The sequence below is a fragment of the Microplitis demolitor genome, chromosome 3 (genome assembly GCF_026212275.2).
Source record: "Microplitis demolitor isolate Queensland-Clemson2020A chromosome 3, iyMicDemo2.1a, whole genome shotgun sequence".
Taxonomy (NCBI): Eukaryota; Metazoa; Arthropoda; class Insecta; order Hymenoptera; family Braconidae; genus Microplitis; species Microplitis demolitor.
In genome coordinates, this window is record NC_068547.1 from 2,897,823 (window position 1) to 2,909,042 (window position 11,220).

Here is an 11,220-nt window from a genome sequence, read left to right on the forward strand (position 1 = left end):
TAATAATACAATAACGACAATATTATTTATTGATTTACATATATAGTATATAACCGTGGTAATTATAAAACATTTTAAAACCACAACACGATTATACATAAAAATATAACACATTTGGATTGATATATCAAATTCATTATCCAATTTTACGCATAATATAAAAACGGCAATAGATGATATAATATCAATAAAATAATCAATAAAAACTTTACTCTTTAGAAAAATTATGACGGCACGCAATTAGAATAACGATTGGCTAGTTATCCGAGTCGGAATAAAACATAAAGATGATGATGATGATGATGATAATGATATTTTTTACTTGGCCAATACGACAGCTTTATCGCTCAGGTCAACTGAGTGCGTGTTGAGAGTTGGTCACCTGGGATCGTGGGCTTGTAAATGATTCGGTGCATCGGCGAAGGTAAATTTAAGTTTGTAAGCTTCCGCTACTAGGACGCCTATTTCTGAGTCTGTCCAGTTTTGTGTTGGTAAATTTTGCAGCATCAGCATCAAGCCCTGAGATAAATTAAGGTAAATATATACTTCATTTAGTGGCGTGGAAAAATTTAAAAAAATCAGTAACCTGGAAATCGGGCTGTGCTAGAAGGTGACGTCTCCATCTGAGAAGAAAAGCTGCGCATACATACAACTGGAAAGACGCAAAACGGTCAGATTCCGCGAGATATGTGTCCCAAAGACGTATCGTACAGTGAAGAGGTATTTCTCTGGTTAATAAATTATTCATCCACCTAAAAGAGAACTGGAGATAATCGACGCCGTGTTGGTGTAAATGCTGATGAAGAGGCGCTATATTAAGCAGAAACATCAATAACTATTATTAGTAGAGCTAAAAATATAAAACTATGATAAACAAAAAAATTACCATCGATTCTCTGTATGAGCTCTTTAAGCTGATTAACTTTGTGTTGAATACCTAATTGAGCAAAGATATAGTTGTCTTGAATACCGTCTAGGAACTTGGATAGGCACCAGAAGCTATCAGCTTCAATAATATCTCTTTGTTTCTGTTCCAGTGAGGCGACGTCGTAATTTTCAAGATCTTGCCAGGCAGATACTGGCAAAGCTTCTTGGAGAAAAACCAGAAAGAATGGCGTGACCAGGTCATTCATGCCCTGGGTATTAAGAATATTGTGTTAAAATGATTGGGGAGTAGAGTAGGGTAGGGTTGAGTAATCCTGGATCTATACCTGGACGTAACCAGACGCGGGGTGTCGTATTGCCCAAATATAAAGTATCCTCTCGAATATAAGTTGGACTGTTTTTTGTTGAAACAATGAAATAAGCGGAGACATTCGTGGAATGTCAATATGAATTTGTCGATATGTATCTTGAAAAGCTTCATCTCTTTCAACATCGTAGTATTGTTTCACGAGATTTAAATAGTCCGAACGTTTGCGTTCCAACACTTGCTGACGTCTTTCCAAATTAACTGGCAAATATTCCTGAGCAATAAACATTTATTATTTTATGTACCATAACTATTTATAATTTTAAACTAATAAGCTTTTATTTAGCAGTGAACTTACTGATAGAAGTCTCCAAATAATGGAACGTAATTTAGCTGGTACTCCAGACCAGGATAATTGTCTTAACTCGTCTAAATTAAGCAGCGAAGCGTCCAATAGACTTTTAAATTTATCAACTTTGCTTTCACCGTCTTGCTCTTTAAATGGTACAAAATATCTCGAGGGAGTTGAGGACGGTCTGAAAGCTTGTGGTCTACCTGGAAAATGTGAGTTTCCACGATAAGGCGAGCATACTATTTTCTCTTTAACCTGAGACTCCGTTTCGCTTTGTAAATTATTGCATCTATTACGGTTCGGTTGACATACGGGTGCCGTCGTCGCACTGGTGCGATCGTTACGAAGGTGGAGCGGTTGGACAGCCAATCTCTGCAGCGCCTCCATCCTTTTTTCTTCTGGTATTATTTCCTTGGTTTTTCCCAACTGATAATCGTTTGAACTATTCGTTAAATTGTCACTGCGACCTTCCCCACTGCGGTGACTATTGATGACACTCATGGCAGCAGACTGACTTACACGTTTAGATATTTTTACATCAGAAACAGTACAAAATTCGTCGTCACCCGAGTCCCAGGCATCATCGACACTCTCTTGGAAGTCTCTAAAAGACGCGGCACTGCTACCAGCACCAATCGCACCTCCATTACCACCAGGTATATTACTCGTGCTAGACATTTTCAACTGACGGTTGTCCTGCTTCAAGCTCGGCCTGTAAAATTTATCATTCATGCGTTAAAGAATTTATTTAAACATCCGGTATAATATAACTGTACATATATATTATATATATACTAAATATGTATACCTTCCTGGAACAGCTCGTGCATTTTTTTTCCAAAACGACTGTTGATTATTAACTTGATTTCGATAGCCCCGATTTTCCATATTGCAAAAATATATATTTATATATTCATCATATATATTTCGTAATATTTATATATGTGGTCACGATAGCACCTCATACTTGTAACGTCTGTTGTGGCTGTCATAAAATAATAAAATCAATCACTATCATTATTGTGTTAATAAAAAAAAAAAAAAAAAGTGACATTGCTGAGCAGGTTATGTTGATGATAAAAAATATACTCACTTGTTATATAAATTTAGATATCACCATTATCATTATTTATTTATATTTATTTGAATTTTTTAAAAATTCACTATTGCTAAATACTTTCTTACAAGGACACTGTCATTACTTGATAACAGCGAATTAGACAACATGGCACGTCATCGTACGAAAATTATTTTCAAATAAAATAATAATACTAGCACTTGATCAACGACACTTAGATATTTTTTTTTTTTAAGATTTTATTTATTTCTGCAAAGTATTTTTATTAATTAGCAATGAATATTATTATTCGGGTGTAAATAAAAAAAATACTTAAGTTATATATATATAGTGCAGTGTCTTATTGTTAATATATGTATATATATTGTGTTTGATGTGTGGCAGTTTTAACAGCCCGCAATTTGTAGCAGCAAGTGCTGCCATCACCGGTGGATCTTGAACCCGCAATTGTCATCTCCAATCACAAGTGTAAATGGAGCAGCTATTTAACTTACATTTTACTTATTTATTAAAAAATTTAAAAAATTCCCGCTTGTCAGTTACATTCACAATCGTCATTTAATTGCCGTGCTCTTTGTTACTTATTTTGATTTTATCATAAATATGAACAATCATTATTGACAAGAATAACTCATTTGTTATGAATTTTTTTGCGTAGAAAACATACTCATTTAATGATGTGAACAAGTATGTACTTGCATTTTTATACATGTATATGAATATATGCAAAAATGCTGATTTCAGGGGCATAATCTTGGAAAATAATATCAAATTATGAAGTTATAGAGCGACAAGTGCTCAGGCGCGTTCAGGGTGACCCCCTTCACAAGAAAAATGATAACAGTAATTAATGAAAGCCATGAAGTCTTAGCAAGAGAGCTATTGGCCTCAAAAATGAGCCAAATTGGACCAAAATACGGATTTCAGCGACAATCTTGGAAAAAAAATGAAAATATGAAGTTAGAGGGCAATAACTGCTCAGGTAAGTTCAATACAACTTCCTGAACTAAGTCAACTTTATACAGGTGGGAAAAAGAAGTCAAATTTTCTACGACCCCTAGGACCAACATCCGTACCATTTGTTTATTTGACTTCAAAACGAAAAACAAATTGTCTTGTCCTTTTAAAAGACATCTTAAAGTTGTCTTTCTGCTATTTGGGAACTCTCTTTAAATTTAAATAACATACATCTTATATCTGCTCTGTTTTAAAAACTTCAGAATCTTAGTGCAGCTCAAATAAATAAAACAAAATAAAAATTTCCTAACTTCGGTATTTTTCGACTTTAAATGAGTGTTATTAATACTGTTTTCATTATTTTACGCGCGAATATATGAAATGACAGTAATTTTTAAACATTTTTTTATACTTTTTACAAATGCGCGCTTTTTACAGCAGCCGCCACCTGGTGGCTATTATTTAAACAGCAAGAGTTAGATGTGTGTGTGTGTTTATTCTCATGGGATTATCATTAAAAAATATATAGCTGTGCACATTTACTTTGTTTACAACAGCATTTAATTTTTTGTGATAATAATAATAAAAACAGCCATTTATTATTTTTGTAAATAATTCATAGTTTTTAATTTTTTAAATGAACGAGAAGCGCGTGAGGTTAGAAAAATTTTCACTAAAAAATGCGGTAATTATATTTATATTTGTCATGTATTTTTCACATGTTATTTGTTTATAATTTGATTAATTGATCGTGTGTCATTAATTACTGGTTAATTGATTGTTTTTTTCAGGACTCTTCCAGTAGTTCTTGCAGCACATCTTCTTTTTCAGACGACGAGACTGATGATAAAATTTTGAAGCCCATAAAAGATTATTTATACAACCGAAAAGAACTGTCACATCAATTATTTATGTCTGTAAAAACTGAAAAAATAAAAATGATGTTGCCGCAAACACTGAAGGTAATTAAATTTAAGATAAACAATATTGATTCTAGTTAGCAGACAATTAAAAATTTTCGAATTTTTTTTCAACAATTTAATTTAATTTAAAAAAAAATCTAAAAATATGCACATTAAGAAAATTTAAAAAACTTTATTTAAACGTCAGACAAATTTAAAATTATAAATAAATAGAGTAAATTATTAACAAAATAATATTTATAAAAAATGCACTTATTGATTTGAAAATTTTCTAAATGCGCATTTTTTTTTAATTTAGTTTTATTAATTATTTACTGTATTTATTAATAACTGTAAATCTGATGCCTGCTACATTCACACTCATGGATAATATCAGTATCATTGAAATTACAAAAAAAATTCTAAAATTAATAATTGCCAATTGTTATCTGAATTCACACTCATTATTTTATTTAATTATTTATTAATTATAATTTTACAGAAAATTGATATGGACGAATTGGAGGAGTTGTGTGCCAATGAATTATGCGGGATGTCAAAGTCAAGAATAATATCAATATTAAACGGTAAGCAGATGATTGATTCTTCCAATACCAGTGAGTCAGATGACTCAGGACCTTCATTAGAGATAATTTCTGATACTGAGGCTTGGTTAACTGACAGTGAACTGCCAGCTGACAAAGACAGCGCACCGGCATCTAAAAGTATCAAAACAAAAAGTAAAAAAATAAAAAAAGAACCGACTGGTAGCGATAAACAATCAAAAACAAATTCCAGTAAAAATAAGTCCGGGCGTAAGCAGGCATTGGGTTCAGTTAAAGTTAAAAATGAAAAAGAGCCGAGCAAAAGTCAACCTCAGCAAGGGGAAAGTCTTCTCGATCTACTGGAGCTAGAAATGCGGGCGCGTGCTATTAGAGCTTTAATTAGAAAAGAGGAGGATATTATTCCTAATGAATCGAGTTCTAAAATATCGACGGGTGTTAATAGTTTACTTAATCAAGCAAATATTTCTTTAGTTGATACGAATTTGGTTAATAGCAGCGGTAATGATAAAGAGACAGACAAAAATTCCACCAGGAGTAGAGTTGATGAAGCTGTTTCTTTAACATTAAATTCAAATGAAGATGAAGATGTGGTTTTAGTTGTAAAGCCAACGCCGACTATAAATTTACTGTCTAGCGACAGCGAACCCGAGGATTCAAATAATATCAGTCAGTCTAATGGTAAAAAAATTGAAATTAATAATGAAATTATAAATAATGAAAATAATTTGATAAAGAGTAAAGATGATGATGATGGAAAGAGTAAAAGCACATCGGCAGATACTTTAAATATTAATAAAAGTAATAAAGATAATGACGTTAATAATAAAAATCCGGTGGGTACTAATCGAGAATCTGTAGACAAAGCTCAAGAGCCGGCGATAACTCAAGTGCCGAGTAATAAGTCAAGTGATAAAGAAAAGTCGAAAATTAATGAATCATCGAAAATATTTAATGAAAGTAATAACACGAGTGTTAACTCAATAGCATTGCATGATTACGATGAAATAATAGACTTAGACAATTACTCAGACGACATGGAGGAGATTGAAACAGATAAAATAGATTCATCGTTGGGAAGTAAATCAAGCAAAGTCCAAGTTAAATGTACTGTCGAAAGCAATTCGACCGAGAGTTCATCACTTGATTCTAGTGAAACCTGGGCAACTCGTTATTACCAGACAGATAATGTACAAAGCGTTATAAAAGAGTCGAAAATTCAATCGGAAATAAGAAAACGTTTGCGCGAAAGACAAAAGCTTTCTAAACTTAATAATAATAATAATGCCGGTAATCCCAGCAGCAAAGAGTCTGTTAAAAAATCTAGCATCGTTGAAAAACCTATTGAGCCGGATAATAGTAAACCGACAGGATCAGTTGAAGAATATTTAGCTCTCAAAAGAGTCTCCAGTCCAGACGTTAAATCTACGGCATCTGAACAAAATCAAACTGACGTTAAAGTCGATAATATTACCAGTGAAAAAATATACCCAGCTACCACTGAGAATATTGATCAAAGTGCTGGTGATGAATCGACAATTGAACAGCCCCATGTATCTCCATCACCAGTGCGAGAAGAAAATTCCTGATAATAATAATAATAATAGATATTTTTAGTTTTTAATTTATATTCTATATTAAGATATTTTAAATTATACTGTTTAAAATAATGGTTTTTAATCAATAAATTATATTGAGCTGCGGCGAAAATTAAACTTAAATTTCATAACATATTTTTATAAAATCGGTATGTGCATAAATGTATACGTCATGTATTTACAAGTAATATATTAAGTTATCTATAGATTGAAAAGTTATAACTCAATATCATAAATTGATTTATCTTTGTCGGTGACGGAGCTTACCCGAGATGCAAAAACGTTACGATGTATCATAATCATTGCTGAGTATGCGCGGCTGTTGGAAAGTGATTATGAGGAATGAGAAAATAAGCCAATCAACAATTATTGGATTCTCCGATATTAAATTTAATTACATTCTCTAATATACTGATGCTAAGGTGAGCGCCATTATATGATCAAGCTATCAACGCCAAGAAATTGGAGAAAAAAAAATATTTAGAGGATTTAATTAAAATTTTATCAATATTCTCTACCCTTTGACTTGATCAACGAGCAAAGCCAAGTAAGGCGACCATAATGAGTTAATGATTGAGTTAGAACCATTAGCCAGTCATTATCGGCTCGATGAACATCCGAGAGAGCAAGCAATAGCGTATATATAAATGTATATATAGATATATGTAAACTGTGGGTGATGCTTTAATACATTTAGAACATACGACAGAAATACTGTATTGAGAGACATCAGGATCCTTTTAAAGTACACTCTGTTAAATTAACTTTTTTTTATAACTTTTTGTACAGTTTTGTATTTTCTCAAGTTTTCTTATTATTCATCAGTCGCATCCACATTCTCGGTCTCTTGCATCGAGCGCATTATGTAGGTTGGTTTATTTAGCAGCCAAGAACAGCAGGTATTGATAGATCAACAGAGTTGGCTTGAGAATTATTCAGAGCTCATGGATACGTTCTCTTTGCAAGTTGACGTCAACAATTTTTACGCTCCAATTCAATTATTGCTATTCTCCAGTTTGTTAATTCATTTTACTTTTTTTTATGTTTATTTTTGTTAATATTTTTATGCTCTTTTCTATTTCACTACTTGGCCATAATAACGTGACATTAATCCTATTTCACGCATGACTAACAGAATATCCATTGACTGTGCAAGTGCGATAAACAATAAACGATATAGATTACAATTCAATAATAAAAATTGAAAATAATAATTGGATAAAAAAAGAGAGTATAATTTAGTTTAAAATCGTTTGCATCAATTATTAAAATATAGCTCAATGGTATAATCCGCTAAGTACTTTATCTGCCGCGTGACTTATTACAGCCGTTCGACATTTTACATCTCTATATTACTTTAATTGCACTCTGTCCATTTTAAATTTTCATTGTTATTATTATTATTACAATTATTATCCTGAAGTTAGTAGACAATTAACAATTTTTTGATTTTTTTTTAACAAATCAGTTAAAAAAAAAAAATAATAAAAATAAAAATATGCACATGTAGAAAATTTTAAAAACTATAAGTGCAATTTTTTTAAATATTTTTTTTTTTTTATAATTTATCGTTTTGAATAAATTCAAAAAATTATTAGACGTCGACTAACTTCAATATTATTTATTATTATTATTATTATTATTATTATTATTTTTTTTTTTTTTTTTTTTTTTTTTTTGTTAAAACTTTAAATCAGAAATTTTTTCTTTGAAGAAATAAGCTTTCAGAAGTACGCGTTATTCAAGACTGAAAATTAAATAGCCATTATTTCAATGAATCTATGGAAATATTTGCATTTAGCCATTTTTCATTAGTACCTTTTGTGGTGGCGAATTGGTAAAAAAAAAAGTTAATAAAAAAATGACTTGGTACATTATCCTACTGTGGGAGTAAAAAAAAACGTGAATAACGACAATGCATTTGCGTGGTTCTTCTCTTCCACAGCTTGCAAAAATTCCTTCCTGGTAACTAAGGAGTGGTAGTTGCAGACGGGCAATCAAATAACGATCGAAGTGGTTTTTCCACGGCATTGCCAAGGAGAGAAGTAGAGTGAGAGGGTGCAGAACCACCGTTAGAGTAGAGAGTTTCAAGACGATGGGGGAAAGAGGACCGAGCTACGAAAACTTGCCTGTGCTCTTGCTGGTTACCACCCGTACACGCCGGAATAAATCCTAAGGCGCCTAAAAAGCATCGGTAAAAAATAAGAATAACAATAACAATAATAATAATAGCAACAGTAATAATAAAAATAAAAAAAGAAAAGTAGAAAAGAGCAGCGAGGGGGTGGGAAGTCGCGTGGTAAAGTAGGCGCTAGCATACTGGCGTCATTGCAGAAGAAGTCAACTATATGCATATGTGTATGTAGGTATTGTTATTTGTCAACTATTTTATAGACATATATGTGTATAAATGTGAAAAGCGATGAAAAAAAAATAAAATAGAGTATTTTTGTTTTACAGTTTTACAACAATCCCGTTCTCTCTCATACATTTCGATAATACCAAGCAAAACGATAGTACGTAAAAGTTTTTCGAAGCGGTGTTATTGCCTCCCCACTTGCCAATCGCTTTCAATTCACCATTCGAAGCGTGAAAGACAACCAGTGAAACAAAATAAAATAATAAAAACTAAAAAGGTAAAATAAAGAATAAATGCAGAGATCGCACGAAACATTTCTTCACTTGTTTCATTTTAAACTTTGAAGCTTTTATACATCTAGATAAACATCGCTCCGAGGTTACCGGCATTTTACGTTATCCATAAATTCAAACGCCATTATTGTTATCTTATATTTTACTCCGTATTATCATAATGTAGTTGTAGAGTAATGCCAGAGTATTTCGTCCGTGGATCTAGGGAATGTAAATTAAATGTTGACTGTTAAAAGGGGAGTAATTCATATGACAATACCTGTAAAATGCAACAACCAGAAATCAATGAAAATGTCTCCATTCTCCTTAGCCACATCCGGTAAGCGAAATACGAAAACACTCGTATAAATCAAGTTACCCATTTGCTACCGATCCGGGTCTAGTCGAGGGAAACGATTCTGACCTGCATCGACGCCAACTAAATTTCTCCCTTTCCTGTTCTCTTCCTTACTTGTTCCTTTGTTCTTTTTTACATTTTATTCACTCTATATATCTATTCTAATTCCGGCGTTTTTCTTCTCTCTTATTCACTCCCTTATTTTCTATTCTTGTACATACGAATTTCTGACAATGCATTTTTTTAAAAATCATCACAAAAAACCTTACAGTAAAACGTACTCTCAACGCTCGTATATTCGCTCCGAACATTAAACTACCGACATATATATGAGTGGATATATGTGTAGATGATTGACCTTTTTCATTAACTACAATATTAATTTTCAGATTAATGCGGCGATCTTGATGTCGAGTTGAGTCAGCTTTCACAGGTGAAGTACACGAGTTTAAAAGGCATATATAATTTACTCTTCAATCACCGTTTATCTTTGCCCTTTAGCAAATCGTCCGCGGGTATGATGGCCTTTGATGTCGTTTCATCTCCTGTATATTCTATTAGTTTTTCAACGTCTGGCAAATGAACCCAAGACTTTTCTTATACACACAAAGCCATAGTTTATTTGGTAAATAACAACACAGCCAGCTATTTTTATTGAATTCACATACATCGGCACAGGTATGGAAATAGACGTGGGAAAAACAATTTCAAAAAAGTCCCGCAATGATAACTGGGGTTGGTAAATCCTCAAAAATAAATTCACATGGCAATTTATTATATACGAGTAATAAAGACTGAAGTTCTGTGATGCAAAGAGATTAAATTTGGCATGGATACGAAATAAAATAATAAATATTTATTTACTTAGTCTTCGGTAATTTAAAATTTTTGTTTTTTTAAAAACTTTTTAGTGAGTAAATAATGTTATACGAGCTTCATAAAGTCAAAGTAAAAACTCGTTAAACTTGAAATGCATTCCATAACAGAATCTACCGCGTCAGACTCTTCAACTCGATATAGTGATAGCCGAGAAACCTAATACCTAAACTATATATCTACTCTCTCGGGTAATCTTAATTTTCCTCAAGTATATTTCAACCCTCATCTCTCATATAATATCATGTGCATGCCATGTGCATCTACATGATGCACATACTGCCAAGCCATCGTACTACACAACACAATACTCAGTACTCTGTCATCCGCAATTCCCCGATGGTCAGTTTAAAATTTCATTTTTGATGATTCCCAGGTGTCTGCTGGCTAACACTACACGCCGTACAATCGGACGCCTAATTGCTAATAAACTTTATCAGCTCCAATGTTTAGTTTGTATACCGAGTAAATGAAATATGAATTAAATAAATTAAACACTTGAGTGTTCGGTTCGTCAATAGAGTACCAAGTGAGCAATTTTTCACATCTCTCATATGTATGACTACCACTTAGTAGATTCATATGGATAAGTGCTCTCGAAAAAAATAATTGTATAAAAAAAAAAAAAAAAAATAAAAAAAAATAAGGGAAGATCGAAATATCTCTGAATGCGCGCAGAGAAACGCAAAAGTTCGTACAAGGGGTTGATGTTA

The 11,220-nt window shown here is 32.4% G+C and overlaps 2 protein-coding genes and 1 long non-coding RNA gene across 5 annotated transcripts; 2 read left to right on the forward strand and 1 right to left on the reverse strand.

Annotated features, from left to right (window-relative positions):
• Positions 1-13: 13 nt before the first annotated feature.
• On the reverse strand, positions 14-3,034 carry LOC103576552 (TBC1 domain family member 22B). Of its 2 annotated transcripts, none has more exons than XM_008556813.3 (7): positions 2,638-3,034; positions 2,353-2,529; positions 1,551-2,256; positions 1,212-1,466; positions 887-1,136; positions 587-810; positions 14-519 (listed from the first exon to the last, which is right to left on the reverse strand). In XM_008556813.3, the coding sequence occupies exons 2-7, from the start codon at positions 2,430-2,432 to the stop codon at positions 379-381; spliced, it is 1,656 nt and encodes a 551-aa protein (XP_008555035.1). In that variant the 5' UTR covers positions 2,433-2,529; positions 2,638-3,034; the 3' UTR covers positions 14-378. The 2 variants fall into 2 exon arrangements, with proteins under 2 accessions (XP_008555035.1, XP_053593686.1); XM_053737711.1 differs by having other exon boundaries at positions 2,353-2,555.
• Positions 3,035-4,054: 1,020 nt separating this feature from the next.
• Positions 4,055-7,269, forward strand: LOC103576618 (putative uncharacterized protein DDB_G0282133). The gene is made up of 3 exons (XM_008556922.2): positions 4,055-4,264; positions 4,371-4,541; positions 4,984-7,269. The coding sequence occupies exons 1-3, from the start codon at positions 4,217-4,219 to the stop codon at positions 6,631-6,633; spliced, it is 1,869 nt and encodes a 622-aa protein (XP_008555144.1). The 5' UTR covers positions 4,055-4,216; the 3' UTR covers positions 6,634-7,269.
• Positions 7,270-8,431: 1,162 nt separating this feature from the next.
• Positions 8,432-10,466, forward strand: LOC128667476 (uncharacterized). Of its 2 annotated transcripts, none has more exons than XR_008403461.1 (5): positions 8,432-9,008; positions 9,103-9,278; positions 9,363-9,613; positions 10,021-10,064; positions 10,133-10,466. It is a non-coding gene; the product is annotated as an uncharacterized LOC128667476 (long non-coding RNA). The 2 variants fall into 2 exon arrangements; XR_008403460.1 differs by having other exon boundaries at positions 8,432-9,004.
• Positions 10,467-11,220: the final 754 nt, after the last annotated feature.